General features: G+C 45.1%; 1 protein-coding gene across 8 annotated transcripts in view; it reads right to left on the reverse strand.

Annotated features, from left to right (window-relative positions):
* NTRK2 (neurotrophic receptor tyrosine kinase 2) overlaps positions 1-19861 on the reverse strand; it is a 327804-nt gene that overhangs the window by 61199 nt on the left and 246744 nt on the right. For 6 of the 8 annotated variants that reach the window (XM_077905028.1, XM_077905040.1, XM_077905042.1 and 3 more), the window contains 2 exons: positions 6496-6668; positions 807-1041 (listed from right to left, as the gene is read on the reverse strand). In XM_077905028.1, the coding sequence (XP_077761154.1) occupies positions 807-1041; positions 6496-6668 (408 nt within the window). Of the gene's footprint in view, positions 1-806; positions 1042-2306; positions 2368-4997; positions 5179-6495; positions 6669-19861 lie in introns of those variants that run through there. The other 2 variants (XM_077905052.1, XM_077905058.1) reach the window with 2 other exon arrangements.

The raw sequence follows: 19861 nt of genomic DNA on the forward strand, positions 1-19861 counted from the left end.
TGTTTCTGCAACTCTAACCTTTAGTGTTTCTAGTGGAGGCACTATTTGGGGAGGAGGGGAGGAAAGAACCTCTTATATCTCACAAAGAAGGCCAATAGCTAATCTACTTTCAACCAAGATGGTTCTGGGTGGGAACTTCCAAGGTCTGTGGTGCTGTTATTTATGTGAAAAAGTTCATCTTCAGCCACACCCTCAGACAAAGGCTCCAGGCATAATTTCACAGAATCAAATACAAATGCCAGAATCCTTTAACCTTGTGTCATCCAGGAATTCCCACAAGCCCTTGGGCTCCCCTGGCAGAACCCTGATGTTGAGGGCTTTTCTCTTGAAGATATCACACACAGCTCTGGAGCACTGTGGAAAGAGCATGATGGGTTTTATGGGGTGAATTGTGTTCCCCCAAATTTGCACATGGAAGCCTTAACCCTCAGGACCTCAGAACATAGTTGTGTTTGGGTGTTGAAAGAGGTGATTTGGTGAAAACAAGACTGTGGGTGAGCCTTCTTCCAATCTGTCTGGTGTCCTTAGAAGATGAGGACATTTAGACACAGAGAGAGACAGCAGGGGTGCACACACAGCAAAAAGACCATGTGAGCATGCAGAGAAAGGTGCTGTCTGCAAGCCAAGAAGAGAAGTGTTCGGAGAAAGCCACCCTGCCATCACCCTGACCTTGAACATTTACCTTCAGAGAAAATAAACATCTGCCATTCAGGCTCTTTAGTCTGTGATATTGTGTTACAGGAGCCCCAGCAAATGAATACAGGGAAAGAGGGCCCTGGGGACTCCTGGTGGGGGCAGCCACTCACCCTGTAGTAGTCGGTGCTGTACACGTCCCGGGACATCCCGAAGTCCCCGATTTTCACCAGGAGGTTCTCGCCAACCAGGCAGTTGCGGGTGGCCAGATCTCGGTGCACAAAGTGCTGGGACGCCAGGTAGACCATTCCTGCTGCTATCTGCTGGGCAATGTGCAGCATCTGGGACTGGGTGAGCTCCGTCGGCGGGTTGCCTTCGGCCATCAGCACAGCATCAGGCCCATGGGCCCTGCAGAGGACATGGTAAGTGTGGCTGGAGCCTCAGCTCTCTCCTCCAGGGGCCCCGTCTCCCATGAGCTGTGGGAGCTCAAGGGCTGCCTGACTTAGCTAAAGGGCAGGGGGGAGATGCTTCACTCACAAGTGCACCCCGAAAGCTTTGAGAGTACCCAGGCTCCAATTCCCAGGAAATCTATAATTCTCGGGGCCATCTGGGCCTGAGTGGTACCCTCCTACACACACACACACACACACACACACACTTCTGTGTTTTGGGGGCTCCAGAGCTAGCATGGGGCCAGGCACTGGCCAGAGCCCAGAGCCCACTGAAAAGCAATGGAGTAAAATACATGAACAAAAATAAAATAAACCAAAACCAAAACATAGGGCAAGAGTTTGGCTCTATTAGAGCAATGGGTCATCATGCCCCAGTGGGAGCCCCAGCCTTCCCCTCCCGTCTCCCAGCTGCAGCTGAGCACCCCTCACCCGGGCCAACGCCTCCTGAGTACCCCCACCAGGGCCAGAGCTCTGCAGCTGGGCTCGGTCTCAACAAGCTGCCCTTGTCTCCCTCAGGCCCAACTGAGCAAAATCCCAGGGCACCTCAGCCTGGACATTCATTCCCTGTAGAAAATCCCATCTCCTGCCCACCCCTCCCTCGACCTCCAGCTCCACATGTGTACTGGCCACCACATGGAGAGCTCTGGAATCACAACACATTGATTCTTTCCCTGGGCCTACATTATTCTTTACACTATGGCGGGGGTAGGGGTGAGGTGTATGGTATTGTATATCTTCTTTTCCTTCTATCTCATACACTTGGCCTTCTCCCAGCTGTGCGATGACTTAAGGCATCTAAACACCGGCACACGTTTCAGGGAGAGGAGCGTCCTCATCTCAGACGAGCCTTGAGCCCCATTAGTCCCCTGCTCCCAGCTCCTGAGTCCTGCCACGACTGGTGTCACTGCTGCCTGATGGCTTGAGAGCAAAGAGTAAAGGGTCCTTCTCTTCTGGAAGCGGTGGTGGAGCAGTCAAAGGGCTGCTCCTTACCAGAGGCAAAACAAGGATGAAGATTCCTTCAGGACAGCTGGAAGTACTCAAAATAAATATAGAAGGGTTTTTTTTTTTTTTCAGATTTTATTTATTCATGAGACACACACAGAGAGAGAGAGGCAGAGACACAGAGGGAGAAGCAGGCTCCCTGCGGGGAGCCCGATGTGAGACTCGATGCCAGGACGCCGGGATCACAACCTGAGCCAAAGACAGATGCTCAACCACTGAGCCATATAGTAGATTTTAAATGGATTTTAAAGTGGACAATCCCACCTGCAGGGCTCCAGAGCTGTATGAGTATTTGAAAACAGAAAGGGTCAGAATTATCCCAGAGCACCCTGCTCCTTCTGCGTCTCCCTGCACCGGGCCAGCCCTACCTTGGTTGGATTGTCCCCACCGGCATTTGCATGCCCCCTTCTCTGGGCTCCAGCCCCCTTCCCCCACTCCGCCCCTGTGCTTCCACCTTCACTGGATTTCCAAATATTTCACTCTCTTTTTTTCTCAGAGAACAAGCACTAGATGGGGAGAGGGGAGTGTTCCACCATCAGGAACTAGGGAAGCCTCTTAACTCATCCCAGTCTGTAATGTCCTCATCAGTCAAACAGACAAAGGGCTATGAGGCTGGGTGATCATGTAGGTCTCTCATATCTCTAAATATCTGGGTCGAACCATCCCCAGGGAGGAGCTTCCTGGGCTTGTGCACACTTCACCTCGGTTTAAACCACAGCCCCATGTGCCCCTCGTCACACTGAGAAGCCAGCCGTGTGGGGAAATGCCTCGGGGATCTCTTCCCCTCAAAACTGCTCCCCTGTGGTGGGCAAGGCTCTGGGGATCCAAAATGAAATTGCATCCAATCCTAAGACGCTGGCAGTGACCTCAGGTGACCTGCAGCGCCTCTGCACTGTTTCCTCATTCCATCCCCACCGCACCCTCATAAGCTCACTGATAGGAGCAGTAGGGAGACTCTGCTTGTGAAGAGCTTTGTGGCTTTTGTGGAGAGCCAGCACTAGCTATGGTGCAAAGTTGCTCTCCCCAGCCTGAGGGGGCAAGGGAGAGGGGGGATGGTTTCCCTATGGCAGGAGACAAAGCCCTGACTGTGACCTCAACACCAGCAGAGACCTGGAAGAGCACACGAAGGAAGAGAAATCCTGAAACATCCAGAGAATCCAGGCCAGGATGTGACCTTCATAGATTTAAATCCAAGAGTGAAATACGATATTGCTCACTTGCCAGAACCTTATTTCAGCCCCTGGCACCAAGACCCCTCCAAGACTCTGTCCATAGGAAAGACTCTGGAGAAGAGGCAGCAGTAGAGACTGGTGCCACAGGCCACCTCTGCACAAACCCCCAGGCTCCAGGGTCCTCTGAGACACCTGAGGCCTGCACTTCTCCCAGGGCCTTCTGCACGCAGAAGGGGTGCAGGAGTGGGGCCAGCCTCTGCATTTTAAGCCAGTCGTGTCCCCTGCTTGCTTTTGAGTTTTTGGACAAGCCTCCCTTTAACGAGAGAAGCCTCTGCATGCTTTCTTTGAGCAGATAATCTTGTAAAAAGAGGGCAGGCAAGTATTCTAAACAAGCTCTCAAGAGGAGTATAAATAAAGTAAAAAAAAAACAGCCTTCTGCTTCATTCCCCAGGTTACCTTGCAGCTCCTGGAAATAAAAACATATTTTACTCTTCTGGGAGAACGTGCCTTAAAAGGGGGGAAAATGCCATTAGCACCCCAGCTTGAGAAGCTGGAAGGTTCAGTGGACTTCTAATGAGGGAGCTGTTCACCTTTCCTTGGTTTCTTCTCCCCAGGTGGGTTACAGTCGGCACTTAGCCACACTGTCCAGCTCCAGAATCCTGCGGCATGCTACTTTCTTTCTGAGGTAGTTTTTAATTTTTTTAATTTTTTTTTATTTAAGATTTTACTTATTTATTCATGAGAGACATACAGAGAGAGGCAGAGATACAGACAGAGGAAGAAGCAGGCTCCCTGCGGGGAGTCCAATGTGGGACTCAATCCCAGGACCCCAGGATCATGCCCTGAGCAAAGGCAGACGCTCAACCATTGAGCCACCCAGGTGTCCCTCTTTCTCAGTTTTTTAATCGGCTACCTCACGAGGAAGCAGTGCGGTGCTTAAGGCTCTGAGTTTTACAGCCAGGGGCTGTGGATTTGAAGCTCAGCTCTGTGATTCACGTTGGTTTTTTGTTTTTGTTTTTGTTTTTGTTTTTGTTTTTTGGACCGTAAAAATGGGAATCATTGTAATAATAGGTTATGAAGTTTATACAAGTTAAACCGCTTAGAATGCTTAGGAGGCTCAATAATACTAGCTGCTATTGCTTGAAAAAGCTTTATCTGACTTCCTCTTGTTGGAAGGGAATTCTGGAGAGATTCCAGAGGAGAACTGGCATCTCTTTGCAAGCAAGAATTATGTGTTATACCCATTTCCCAGCCACCCCAGCATAGGGCCTGGCCACGTTGGTACTCAATGTATGGCTTTGGGATGAATAAAAAGGGTGAGAGGAAATTGCAGACATCTGTCTTTATAGGGCAGTGCCAATGACACTTGGGGACATGTTCATGGCATTTACGGGCTGCATCCCTTCCAGAAAGGGAGAATGGAGTGTAGTTCGTGGTACATTACTATGCCTAATTCTTGGCATTGAAAACCTCTTGTTACCAGAGTTCAGCAGATTCTAAAATCAAGCGGGAGAGATTTCTAATAGCTCCATGCCTTGTGCAAGATGCCCAGGGAGAATCAGGTGCTTGCTCCTTCTGGAAGCAGGAAGGAGAGCTAGGGAGAGGTTGGCTGAGCCAAAAGTGAAAGGATCAACACACACACACTTACACACATGCTTACAACATGCACACATATGCATATGCGCACAAGTACAGTGTGAGCTCACAGAAGCATTTAATTGCATCCAGGTGAAATACGTTTGTTGTATTACGCTATGTTTTTGGAAAGCACCATTTTTAATTAGAGAAGTAGCATAGAGCATGGGAACAGGAAAAAAATACTTCTATGAACAGTTAGACCTCCACCAAATGTAGCTTCTTTTCCTCCTTTCACATGAGGTCTGAAAGACAAAATCCATCTTCATCCCTTCTCCTATCACCTGCAAGAAAAACTGCTGACACTATGTAATGTGTCGGGATGACTGTTTCTGAGCACCAAGAGTAGGCTACATAATCCTAATCTTATCTGGCATTCTCTCCCCACCCCCATAGTCATGAGCAAGGCAGAGAAGGGGGACTCTTCCCAGTAAAGGACAAACTAAATTGCACGTGTATTCTTGAGCCTAGAGCTGGTAAAAGGGATCCAGGAGGTACCAACCACATGAGGATATTTCTAAGCACAGCAGCATGCTGTCCTCCACCGTTCTCTCAGTGATGGACTTATTAAACTGTAGTTTCTGAATTTTCAAGGCTGCCTGATGCCTGTTTCTATGGAAAGCCCCTCTCGGGGCCCCCAGAAACTGGAGGAGAACAGAGAGGTCTAATGGGCATGGTAACGCAAGAGATATAACATCAGGGCATCTGGGTGGCTCAGTGGTTGAGCGTCTGCCTTTGGCCCAGGGTATGATCCTGGGGTCGGGGGATTGAGTCCCACATCAGGCTCCCCACAGGAAGCCTACTTGTCCCTCTGCCTGTGTCTCTGTGTCTCTCATAAATAAATAAAATATTTTAAAAAATTTAAAAAGAAGAGGTGTAACATCCCCAGGATTGCAGATCTCTCAACCTTGTGGTTCTGGGGACAATATCTATTGATTACCTATCATCACAATGATCCTGACATTCATCATTAAGGTGGATATTATTATGCCCCTTTTACAGTTAACAAAACTGAGGCCAACATCTTTCCTGTGTCTCCTAAGTTTTACTACCTACCAAGATACCACAGGCAGCACACTTGCTAATCTTCCAAAGCTGAGAAGCAGCTACGTTAGAAAGAAAACAACATGTTAGGCCGGAGACATGACATAGGGTCTGCTCAGGCCTACCAGGGGAGTCAAGGCGGCTGGGGCCAAGTGGGTCGGAGACCCACTTGAGCAGACATGGCCGCTGATGCAGACTGGGAGGGAGAATCCAGGATCCCAGCCCACACTGCTGGGACTGCTTCCTCTTTCCATTCATGGTCTTAAATGAGCATCTTCCATTTGTACCTCTGCTCACGGCAGAGAGAAGCATCACTTAACTCCCTTCACCCAAGAGTAAGTGGAATGGTTCTTTTCTTCTGTCCCTCACTCTTCTGTGGCCTCAGTTTCTTTCTCTGCAGAACATGTTGGTGTTGAAACCAAGATGGGCCATTCCAGAAAAAGTTCCAGGGGACCCTTGGCCCCTCCCAAGAATTCCCCATCCTCACCCTCAGGCTATCAGAACCACGGAGGCCTGCCCCCTCCCATGTCTCCCCTCACACCACCCCCACACCGCACCTGAGGAACTTGTTGAGGTCCCCGTGCTTCATGTACTCAAAGACCATGATGAGCGGGTCACCCTCCACGCAGACACCATAGAACTTGACGATGTGCTCGTGCTGGAGGTTGGTCAGCAGCTCAGCCTCGCGGTGAAAGTCCTTGCGTGCGTTGTCACTGGCATCCTTCAGTGTCTGGGGACCAGGGGCAGACAGGGAAGAAAAATCAACACATCTCAGACTGAGCTTCCTATCAGCAAAGGGAAGCTTGTGTTGAGAAGGAGTTACTCTGGTGGGCCCCAAGCTTCCTGGAGAAGGAAATTCATCTCATTTATTATACAAAAGATCAGAAAATGGCCTCATTCCCGAGGAAATACTGTTTGTATTAAAAACTGAGAAGTCCCTTATGGGTATGGGAGGCTTTGCAGTTTATGAAGCGCTTGTACAGATGTTTCCTCATAAGTAACAGACATGAGTTTTTTATAGTCTTCATCCTTTTTATCCTTGTTATCACCCAAATATTACCACAGGCTTCTCTTCCCATTTGGGTACCTGTTATGCCTTCAAGGATGCGATGTGCTGCTCACTTCTGCTCATGTCACTTTGTAGTATGGAAATATTCGGTAGACAGAAGAGCATAATGAACCCTATGCACCCATCTTCCAGCCTGGACATGATCGTTCTGCCAGGTTTATTACATAACACTTCAGAAAGCTTTCTGCCACACGTTCCCACGCACACTGCCGGCTCAGGAAATGCCCCTGTCCTGTGAGCCCCAAGCAGGCCCGTCACATTGCCAAGATGAAGACATCCAGGCCCTGGTGCCCTCAGTTCTCTTCTCAGAGCATCCAGACACCGCAGTGTCACAGCAGGCCAAAGCTGGCGTTTGTTGATGTCACACACCTGAGCTGAACTCTTGACCTGGGCCAACCACAGAGCCAGAGCTATGGTGGCATCATAAAGACACTGACTCGAATCCTGGCCTCAGGTGCTTCTGGGCAAATAAGGAGCTACATCATGTTTATAATTAACTACAATTCCAGCTTAAAATGCACATGCTATATGAACCAGCTCCCTTGCATCTTGTCCAATTTGATCACTTGATGTGTCTCTCAGGAAATCTATGCTTTCCATGCTTCTATTTTCTGCCCACATGACATCAGGTCAGGCCTCCCTGCCTCTGCCCATGTTAATCCCTTTGCCTGGAATCCTGACTCGGGCATAAGTCACTGGTGTTGGAGGCTGACTAATGTCCCCCCCAAAGGCGTCCACATGCCAATCCCCAGAATCTATGAATATATTACCTTCCACAGAAAAGGGACTTTGCAGATGTGAGTAAGGTAAGGGTCTTGATGTGGAGGGATTATCCAAGTGGGCTCCACATCATTCCAAACAAGAGTCCTTGGGTGAGAAGGGTAGGGGTGTCGGGAGAGGGCAGATGTCAGAGTAGAAGCAGAGGTCAGACAGGACAGAAGGCACTACTCTGCTGACTTAGAAGAAGGGGCCATCAGCCAAGGAATGTGGGTGGCTTCTAAAAACTGTAAAAGGCCGGGAAATATTTTCTGCCCTAGAGCCTCCAGAAGCTGCCAGCTCTGCTGACACCTTCCCTTTAGCTTAGTGGAACTGATTTTGCATCATAACTGTGTGAGGAATCATTTCTGTTGTTTAAGCCCATATAGTAATTTGTTACACCAGGAACAATTAAGGGACAAGAAGGGACACACAGAGGATTCCTCTTGGTAGAGGTGGCATATGGCATACGGTGGCTTATGTGAGTCCCTTCTCCAGAGCCTGCAATAATTCCTTATCAGTGTTAGATGGCAAGTGTGAACCTCATATTCACAAAAAATTGACCACTGAAACAGAATGAAAGCACCGTCATCCATCAGATGTGACTAGGGGCAAGACAACACGCTATGTCCAGGATCAGAGAACACCACCAGGCCCCCGGTGGTCTTATTGTAGCTCACTGCCTTGACTCTGCTCTCCTAAGGGAAGATTCCTGACCTGGGCAACTTACAGACCTTAGAATATACGGCAAATCAAGTTCTTAAGGACAAGACTTGGCATGCAAATTAGCAGCCAAGACATTTCTCGGGGCATGCTCTTAGTATTAACACCTGCTGGGAGGGATTGGGCAGAGGGGGAGGTTGAGCTGTGATGTAGTGTCAACAGGCCTTGTCTGGCCCTGCCGGATGATCCTTCAGAATTGTCCTAAGTTGAGTCAAGGGGGCTGGGCCTTTGTAGCTTCCTATCAGTCAGCCCCTGGATGGAGGCCACCCCAGAAACGGAGTGTGACCTTGAGTGGACTTACGGACTGCCCACAGGTTGCTGGCAGCTGAGAACTGTCTGTCAGAGCCTTCCCAGCAAGCGAGAGAGCAAGTCCTTCGTGCCCAAAGGAGGCCAAGAGGCTTGTCATAGAGTCTACCACACGATGAGCTTGCAATATGTAACTTACCCTGCCCAAGGCCATTCTCTGCACAGGAGGGCACGGATGAATATGCAGGGCCTGCCTCGCATCAGTGACAAGGAAACATTAAAATGACAGAGGCAGCAGCAAGGTCACAAAGTCTTTTCTGCTACAATCTAGCATTTTCATGAATTGCCTTTAGCCAGATTCGAAGCTTTCTCCCCAGTGATGACCTGACTCAAGGAGACAGAAATTATATCCATAGTTTTCTTTAGGCTAGAGGCAGTTGTTTCTTATGCCAAATTCTGGAGATACTGATTGAAAACAAGGGTCTGGCAGTGGGGTTTCCCATTCTCTGTTAGTATGTGGTTTTCTAAGAAGTGTCCCTTAACAGCACTGGCTCTGAAAAGTGAGTAGATTTGGCCTGGCAAGTACTCGGAGAGGCCATAAAACTTTGGGAGGACCATTGCCATGGAAACCACACATTTCTTCATTTAATAACAAAATGAACAGAGGCTGAGAGCCTGGGATCTGGGGCTCTGCTCCCTGGAAGCTCCAGAAACTGAGCTATACCCATCCAAACTAAGATCCTTCATCCCTGCTGCACAGAAAAATGTGAAGTGCTTATCTTGCTGACTGGTTTTGGTTGCTTTTTAATCCAACCACTGTTTTTTTTTTTTTTTGTTCTGCTGAACTTGTAGGTAAAAAATAAATAAATAAATAAATAACAGGGGAAGCAGATGGACTCGGAGGAGATGGACGTTGTCTTGGCCGGGAGCAAAATACACGGGAACATCTCTCGCACTCGGACTTGCATTATGGTTTTGGGTATGTGTCTGTCTCCACTACTTCCTTTGACAGCAGAATCCAGTGTTGGGCAAATAAAAGAACCATTGATCCATGAGGTCTATGCAAACTAGAGATAAAAGAGCATTGGAAAGGAAGGAAAGGTGAACATGCATCTGTAAAGGTAGTGGGGCATGGGTCCAACTACAAGCAGAGAAAGCAGACAGGAGAGGAGAATATAAGGACGGAGAGAAGACTTCACAGCGTACTCTCACCTAGAGGGCTGGCCACAAAGACTTGTGTTCTCCTTCTGGTCAGGAAGGTCAGATCCTCCCAATGGTGGGAGATGAAGATGAAAGAAAGAAGATGTTCTAGCTTAGAACTGGAAAAGTCTGGGTTCAAATTCTGACTCTGCCCTGGACCTCTCCGAACTCTGGTTTTCTCCTCTGTGGAGTGAGGGTAATGATACCATCTCCTTCACAGGGTCAGGAGGTGGACTGAGTGAGGTAGTGTAAGCTGAGATGCCTCCCAGGACTCTGGTAGAGAGTGATATTTGAAATCAAAACCACAACCAGGCCTGCATTCTATTTGCTCGCACGAGGATCCAGGGAGGCCAAAAGATGCATGGATAAGGCATAGAGATGGCCCACCATGAGAAGGGGCTATCCCAGAGGTGCCACCATTCTTTTCCAAAAGCCCTTTGAAGCCTGCAGCATCTTTTCAGAAATCAAGATTCCTTATTCGGAGGCTTCCCTGTGTCACTGAGACAGCTTATTTCTGGGGCCTCAGCCTGTCTTTCACAGTGAGCTAGAGAAGGCTACTGACCCCTTTAGGCCATTATCACAAAGCATGAACAAATTTTGCATGTAATCTCTTTTCTTAAGTTTAGCTATATAGTGTTGATTCAAGAATGCTAGATTGTGTGTGTGTGTGTGTGTCTGTCTGTCTGAGAGAGAGAGAGAGAGAGAGAGAGAGAGAATCAGGCAGTGGGGTAGAGGAGTAGGAAGGGAGGAGAGACAGGATTTTCTTTGGAGGAGGACACCAAACTAAAACAGCTAGTAAGCATCTAACATTTCCATCTCCCCAAAGCAATATCCTACAGTAAGAGACTGTTCTTAGTGTAATGTCTGTCAGAAACTGTGCCTCAGTAAAATTTTTGGATTTAAGAAAGGTTTCACTATTCATGAGGTGAGTGCATCCCACAAACCTAGCTTCATCCTATGAGCCCATCCATTTTTGCCTGTTGGGTCCTTTTTCTAAATTATGATTCAATTCTATTTTAAGAAATTCAGAAAATATGGCAGTAACAAGTTGGGCAAAAGCCTCTTCTGAATTTGGCACTCGAAGGACAGAATTTTTCTAAGGGTAGAACCACAGCCAGACAGCAATCAGAAGCTGGAAAAATCCTGCTATCAACCCTATTTATAAAAATCATCTCTGTTTTCGTACCATGGCTGATTGTCATTTTACTCAATTAAGGGAGGCTTGGCTGGTTCCCCGAGTCCTTGGCATTGGACATGAGGTGGCAGCTTCCCTCACTGACGATTGCCTCCACTTTGACAGGCATATTTGCCCCATCATTGAGCATTGCTATTTTCTTACTCCTGGTGTCTGCTTTGTAGCTTCGTTTCTTCTTGTTCCTGGTGAATTTCCTGACACTTCAAAGCTACCATCCTTTCTGAAGACATTCTCAAGGGACAGGTCTCGTCTAGAGCTAAAGAGTTACTGCCTTGAGCACACACTGATTCAGAGTTAGAAGAATTGAGCAGCATGCAATAAACTAGCACAGAACTGAGAAACTAGTGAAGGCAAAACAGAAGTTGGGAAAAAACGAGAGGAAAATTAGCATTCCTCTCAAATGCTTCCATGAAATATTAAGGCTAACTAATAGGAAGCTAGTAGGAGAGGCTAGAGAGCTTACTAGAAATCATTGGTGTGATTGGATGCTGTAGGATATGACAAATGATCATGCTTTCAAAGTACAGGTGGTTTGGGAGACACAAGGTAAAACAGAGATTGTGTCCTTTTTTTAAACACTGAGCTCATATTTTTCTCCTATAATTTTTAACATCATAGAAACAAAGTTAAAGTGAAGGATAGGAAAAGAAGAGATCATTATGGTTAAGACCTCATCAGGCCTAATGCTCATTGCTGTGCTTAAAATACGGAGGGCAGTGAGAAAACCCCCATAGGAAATGACTAATACACATGAGGATGTCTGTCAATATGCCTAAGTTCTTCTGGGTCAGGATGATTGAGTCAAGATCTGTCACTAATGGAGACTGTTGACTCTTACACTGTTCAATATGGTAGCCAATAGCCACATGTGGCTGGTGGTCATTTGAAATCTGGCTAATCCAAACTGAGATGTGCTGTAGGTATAAAACACACACCAGATTTCAAAAACTCGCAGTGAATAAAATATCTCATTAATATTTTTATATTAGCAATGTGTTAAAATGATATTTTAGATATGTCAAGTCAAATAAAATAGATGAATACAGCCAGCTTTGTCTGTTTCTTTTTATGTTTTTAATGTACATACTGAGAAATTTAAAAATACGAATGTGGCTTGCATTTGTGGCTCACATTGTACTTCTATTGGACAGCACTGTTCTATAAGAGCCATCTCAATAGGCTATCAATGGGCCAACATGTCTTTAGTATTGAAAAACAATACTAAGCTGAAATAGGATTAAGGCAGACACCCTTCTTATAAGGTTTCACAGGTAACAATTTAGAGTAAGCTGCAGTCACAATGCTATGTGATTCTTCCAACTTATAGGTCTTCTCTAAAGAATGATAGAGGAAGCTTTTATCAAATTCTTACAAAAGTGAACTTTGGAAGACTATATCATAATAAATTCAGAGATAGAGCTTGATAGAAAGAAGATCTTAAAAATTAAGTAAGATGCATTAGGTGGCTTTACTGTATCCCGACAAATGTAAAAACTAATGAAATTGATCACACATAGTGCTCATTGCATGTTGGAAACCAACACTCTGTGTATATTAACTTGATCATATGTAACTGGCCTTTGCAAGGACTTTAATTATGTACCAAGTGACAGCTTCAAATACAAGATTCATAGCCAGGGTGTTGATTGCTGCTATCTTTATTTTCACAGCCACACTGACTCTTACAGTTCAGAATCTAACAAGTCGACCATCCAATGGGAAACACAGGCTAAGTCCTAATTCACATGCTTTAAAATGCTTGCAATAATTTGGGTGGTGAAATCTATGGCTGTGCATATTATACAAGTTGCATATCACAAACACTAAGTCTTTGGAAGACAAGAAACTAATTCATAGCAACAGTTGTATTAGAGAGATATTGACTCAAAGGAATAAATCAGAAGTTGTCCTCCAGTAGGGACAGCTGCAATATATATCCTGGCCTTAAATACAATTAAAAATCAGAGCCGATTTCACTAAAGTTGCTGATGGATCATGGTAGGCAGGGACTCAATCGGGAGTTGGGTTATCATGCTAAAGTCAATTAAAAAGCAGCGTAGCTACTGCAAGGCACAGGTTCCAGAGAAACAGAAGTGTGAAATGAAGCCTCCAGTTGTATTTAATACCAGATGAGTCCTCATTCCAGTGACATGCACTGTTTTGGATTTAGCATTTCTGACATGATGGGGATGAATTGGAGATAAGCCAGAAAATAAGGTTAATAAGACAACTTAACAAGACAAAAAACAGATCTTCCATCAAAGGTTAAAAGTTGAAGTTCCTGGAAAGGGGATATTGAGGGAGGGATATTGGAGCCTACCTGACTCAAGTTTAGGAGGGGTCCTCACCAGGAAGACGTCATTCTCCATCTTATAGTATATATGAGTACATATGTACACACACACACACACACACACACACACTCATGTGTGCTTACACTAAAGTACAATAGAAATCCATTAAACAACGTCTGGATCATAAGGACAATGAAGGCTTTTAATAAGCCACTATTAAAGTTCTACAATTTCTATTCCTAGAGACTTGTAAAGATGGAGTTGATAGCACTTTCTGCAACATTATGTCTTGTTAAGGTATACAAACTCCTTTTTTAGGGCAGCACTGACAAATGTTCTCTTAAATATACTCATCTTGTCATCTTCCATTTCCATTTTGTGGGAGTAAGGATTTCACATACCAGGGTACATGGGGGGGGGGTCACAGAAAAAGGGAGGAATGGGAGGGAAGCTTCACAATTAATCAATATGTGAAGACAGATATGGTCACAAACACACACACACACACACCCCAAAACAAAACAATAAAAACCTAAAATGAAAAAAAAAGAAAAGAGCCACCTGTCTTAGACATAAATGTGCCTAGGTAGAGCACATGAGCTCTTGAACTGATGAACTCCTGATGCCCTTTCTCATCCATGGATGGTCTCACTGTTCAAGAGTGGGAGAGCATGAACTTTTCTCTTTGAGCCCTTATTCTGCCCTCTCCATTTTCTGAGACAATTGGCTCTAGTTGCTTCTTCTTCCATAGATGGCCTCATCTGTGCCATGTGACTACCTTGGATGGTTGGGCCCCATGTACATGGCCTGGCATGAAGGCAGAGTAGACTCACTGAACACACAGTCTTTTCCTTCTTGAGCGGGCTTTGTGAGAGGACTAGAGACTACATAAGCAACAGCTGGCCTGGAGGCAGGAGTTGAGTGTTAGGAAGCAGCAGAAGCTAGAGATAGCTATACTCCATCAACAGGGAAGCCTAGAAGGCGATCTCTGAGGTCTCCTACTGTGAGGATGAGGAAGTCATAGTCATAGTCATAAGGTCTACCTCAGATCCAGCGAGAGCTTTTAGATCCCAGTTGTTCTAGTCACAGTGAGGCCTCCCTGTCCTGCACACTTGATTTGGGTTGGTCATCTTCTATTTTTCCTTCTCAGATCTTCACTCTTTTCGGGGATGGAATCTCTAATATTCTTTCAGGGAACCTTTATTCCCCCATATTCAGTCTCTGTGCATTGTGTAGAGCTGATTCCCATCTTCCATTTCTTGGGATATGTAACTCATTTCTGGGGTCACCCCAGGCCTGGATATTCAGACTAGTAGACTAGTATCCAGAGAGTCAGAGGACCTGGTGACCCAATTCAAGACAGGCCAGTAGGACTCTTGTGTAATTGTTGGAGAAAAGGAGCTCTCTTTAGGGTTGTTAGGATGGGAGGATCTAAGTCCAGAGCCATTGCTGCCAAGTCTTTACCACAGTGGAAAGAGAAGAACCTGTCTGAGAATACAGTCAATACAGAGGAAAGCAGAGCTAAGAGATACATAGAAGGAGAACTGATTTCCTGAATTCAGCAGTACCTGAAGCTTGGATGCCTCTAGCAAGGTTTTCCAGTAGCTTCAGCAAATAAATATCCTTTTCTGCTTAAACCAGCTTGAGTAAGGTTTTCCATAAACATTCTACCAGTCTTCTTATCAAAGCTGAGTATGACGGTTTGCTTATTTTCACTCCAGAATCCAGTTTTCTTTATTTCAGCCTATTTCCTTGAATTGCATCTCCATTCAGGAAAACATGAAAGTGCCTCTCATTCTTCCATACAAATGAACACAACTAACATATACCTTTGCATTACTTGGTGAGTGGTATTGTGTTGAATTTCTTCACCTGGTTTACAAGCACATGTGAAAAATTCAATAAATAAAAGTGAGCACTGGGTGTTATACTATATGTTGGCAAATCGAACTCCAGTAAAAAAATATACAGAAAAATGTGGTGCATGATGAGCATCAGAGTAATGGGGAGGCTTGAATTTTAATCCTAGGTCTGACATTGAGCGACCTCCTTTTTCAAGCTACGTGACCTTGGATAGGTCATTCGTCTTCTCTGGGTTCCCATTTCCTCACTGGCAAAATGTAGGAGTTAAGCTAAAGAACATCAATTAATAGCTCTATATATCTGCATAGTGGTTTAATCATTTCTAAAGTGATTTCTCATTAGATTACATAATTCTATATATATTCTATATATATATATATAAATATCCTCTTTACAGTTTATCTCAGCTATAAAATTATATGACAATCAGTAGCTCATCAGATCATTTTGTTACCTAGAAATGCCAACTGCGGACTCTTCACTATTTCGAAGGCTATTTTTTCCACAGTTTATCTGTCCATCCATCCACCCCTTCATTCATTCAACAAGCATTTATTCCATGCTACTAGATATTAGACAATGTGCTAAAAAGCATGGTTCCCACCCTCAAGAATATGTCACTCTAATGGAGGAGACACACAATCACACCATTGATGAAATAAGCCCGCAGATACATAGAGAATTAACAATCTTGACAAATGCTAGAAAGGACAAGTACAGATACCTTAATAGATATTAGAGGGAGGTCTGACCTAGCTGGGAGAGTAGGCAAGGAAAAGTCTCCCCATAGAAGAACTACTGGAGTGGATGGCTGGTGAATTAAGGGAAACTGTGGATCGAGGTAGGGGGCTCTCCAGACATAGGAGTGGCAATACATGTTAGATACTACTTTGGGGCTGTAGAACGGTAATGTGCCAGCGGGCTATCAGTCAACTCTTCCAAAACCCTTGGTGAAGAAAAATCATCATTATTTCCTCCATAATAAGAAGATACTCAGAAACATGAAATGCAAAAATCCTGAAGGTAGTGCCTGCTGAGGTCCGATCTCATCATTTCGAGTCTCAAAAGTTCCTATGCTGTGCCTCTCGCTTGCTTTAACTTACACCTCGAGGAAGTCACTCAACTTCCCTGGGTCTTGGATTTCTCATCTATAAAACATGAGACTCGGGTTCTGTATGATTTCTAAAGTCTGTCTTGTATGCCACATTTTATGTTTCTAGAAATACACCTGAGTTAGTGGAGAGGGGGAGGAGAGGCCGTGAATCCTACCAAGCGCACTTGTGGCTATATTTAAAAAACAAAAATCAGCGTGCATTCATAGTACAAGAAAATGTTGTAGGCATCGTAGCTATTGAAATGCAGGTTGGATAGAGCCAAAAATAGCTAACGCACCCACTGCTAATGCAGGGAAACTACCATGAAGCTTTTCCTTGGCAAATGAGCTACTTAAAGGTAAAGTAACTCATTCTGATCAAGGGCTGGTTTCTCTGCTTCTCATCCTCTTTATGGGTTCTTCAATTGTAATTCAGTGTAAAGGGAAAAAATAGTTGTTGCATCCATTTCACTAAAAAACGAAGGTCGTCCAAAAAATATCAAGAAAAGGTCAATCTGGTTGGTTCCGAACAAGCAAATACTCTAATGGGAGAGGCATGCTCAGCCCTTGTGGGCTCTTCAGTGCCCTACACATGCCTTAGGATCACTGCCATCTTAAATCGGTCTTGTGGATCCCTCAAGTTCTTAAATCATTTGGGGCAGGAGACCCCAGGATTTACAGGAAACTGACATCTGTCGGTCTGAATGCAAAGCCTTGGATTTCAAACCAGTCAGCTCCTTCTAGAGAGGGAAAGAGGACAATAGCTGCTATTTCTTAGATGCATAATCAATGCTGCAGGGGTTGCTAGGCAACCGGCAGAAAGCCTGTCAAACATCCCTGGTGCCTCCAATGGAAGAGGAGCTCCAGCAGCAACTCATCAGAGGTGACAGGCTGGAGGTCTAGGGGGGACCCGGAAGCTGCATTCCAATTGTCTCATTCCTTTAAAAAATCACTACTGTGCGTAAAGGACTGTGGTTAGGACTGAACCATAGACATTTTTCTCCCAGGCTCATGGGAGAGCCTTTGAACATACTTTCAGTTGGCTAGCCCATAGCCTGACAAATGAGCAGGTCAGGCTGGAGAGAACAGTTCCGTAAAAGGTTTGTGTGTTGTTCTGATCCATTTATCCTGGAGCTGGGGAAGGTCTGACTCGTTCTTCTGTAGCTGCAGCCTCTGGATCCCAGGAAGTTAAAATGGGCATCGTCTCTGAAGCTAAAAGTCATTCAGGCAAATAGAGGCAAAGCATCTGATTTCAACAAGACTTTGCATGCAAGGTCACGGAGATGAGACATCTTAGGTGTGCGACCTTGAGGTTGGATTGAATTTTTAAGCTGCAGGAATTTTGTCCCCTGAACTTGGAATAATAGTTTCATTTGAATTTCAACAAGAAGGAACTAGCAGAGAAGGAATCAGGAGCTGATAAAGGGGAAAATTCAATTTTATGTTTGTTTCATTATTTTTCGTTTCTTTGCTTTTAGCGGTGTTGATTAACAAGCACTCATCATAGGTCATTAATTTGCAAACTTATTTGGCAAAGCCAGAAAGCTGATGAGGACCAGGTCCTGGGTCCAGATCAAAGGTGGGATTAGGGCTAGGACTGGATTCACACCAGAGAGAAGCCTCACTGACATTAGCAGTGGGAGATGTGCCCAGGTGGAGGCATGCTGTGGGCAGGACAACCAGCTACACCCCTCTGGTGATGGCTGATCTTCATCATTACCAGCCCGAGCCCTGAAACCCTGTATTTGCATGTGTTGGGAAGGAAATGTAACCCTTGGGTTGAGGGTGCGCTGGATTTAGCCACACAACACCCTCTGCTTTTGGAGAAGTGCAGCGAAGCAGGCAGAGAATATGGAATGACACTAAAATGAAAGGTTCTACCCATTAAGAAATTTGGTGAATCTCCCTCCTTATCTGGCTGAGGTCCCTCAGCTACTCCTACACCGTCATCTAGGATTCCCTCATCTTCCAGAATTTTCTCACATTCGAAGCTTCTCACCTTGTGACCCCCAAAATCTGAATTCCAAGTGTGAAGGCCTGACTTAGCTCCCTGGGTGGTCTCCAAATATCAGTGGGAGGAAACAAGAACCCAGAACATGAATCCATGATCTTTAGCATCCTTGCATATAACTCATGACTAGGTTAGGATCAGATCTTTCCTAAGCATATTCCAGCTTTCATATTTTATCAGTCTATGAAGCTACAAAAATAGAGGCACCTTTTGGTCCCATTTATCCAAAGGGTGGGGAGTGGGGAAGAGGCAGAGGAAAGTAAAGATTACAGATAGAACATTACCAAATGTTCTGAACATTTTGTGCTTAAAAACATAAAAACTTTTTGGGTAAATGAAAGAAAAGAGGAAGCAATTGCAACAGCAGGAATACCACCCTGAGTCACAGCAGGATTCTTATTTTACACCTTTTACCCCACTTGACCTCACATCTTTCCAGCATCTCCTTCCTGTCTCCTCTCCTCTGGCTGCCTCTCTCCTTCCATTTGCCTAGCTCAGGGAGATGATGTTTCTTGATATGACATTTACCCTCCCTGGAAAGTTCTGTCCTTTATTCACTCCAAAGTGCGGCTTTTAGAAAACTTTGGTGAGAATCTAAGAGCTTCCATGCCACTCAGGTTGGCTACTTTGGATGATATCAGAAGAGTCAATGCACTGTTTTCGTCCTCTGGATGAATTTTAACAGAAACTGTGCTTAGTCCACAAGATGAGTAAGTTCAAGAATTTTCTCTCTCCTCAATTACCTATTATGTAGAGACTAAAGTAGTTTAAAGCTAAGGACAGCACTAATGGAATAGACACCTGATTTTGAAACATGAAAGGTTGTCCTGGTTGTAACTAATAAACAAACACCACTGGTATCAGCATTCTGTGTTTGGCAGAAACAAATAAAACCCAATCATCTTCTGTTAAGTAAAAAAGTTACATTTTATTGTATTAGCCAAGTCCATATTCCTTTGGCACTTAATTCATTTTATAAATATATGCCTCTTTTAAGTGCTTTACATATATTATTCAATACCTTGGTGAGTTGGGTTCATTGTGAGTTTTTTTGTTAGTTTTGACAATGCATATGTAAAAGATCTGCTGAAGTCTTTTGTGCTATTTTTGTTAATTCTTATGTTTTAGAGAGCTCAGTGGAAATTTTATCCCCTTCAGTAACGTTTATGTTATCAAAACCCAGGTCTCCTTTTTGAGTTTTGGGATGAAGTGGCTGGAAGTAGGGACTTTCAGCCTCCTTTATTTCAGTAAAACCTTGAGTCTCCTAGGGTGGTGGAATCTACAAAAGATGCCATCCAACCCAGGATGGAATCATGCCTGAGTTGTATTAAATCCTGGGGCTCTGGGAATACTTGGGAGGGACAGGGTAAGGTGTAATAGCAGATGTCAACAGAAAAGAGGCCTGGAGGGAAAGTGAACTCCAGTCTCCCTTCTAGAGCCTCCATGGAGGACAAGTTGCAGCTGAGCTTGGCT

Source organism: Canis aureus, chromosome 1 (assembly GCF_053574225.1).
Source record: "Canis aureus isolate CA01 chromosome 1, VMU_Caureus_v.1.0, whole genome shotgun sequence".
NCBI classification, from domain to species: Eukaryota; Metazoa; Chordata; class Mammalia; order Carnivora; family Canidae; genus Canis; species Canis aureus.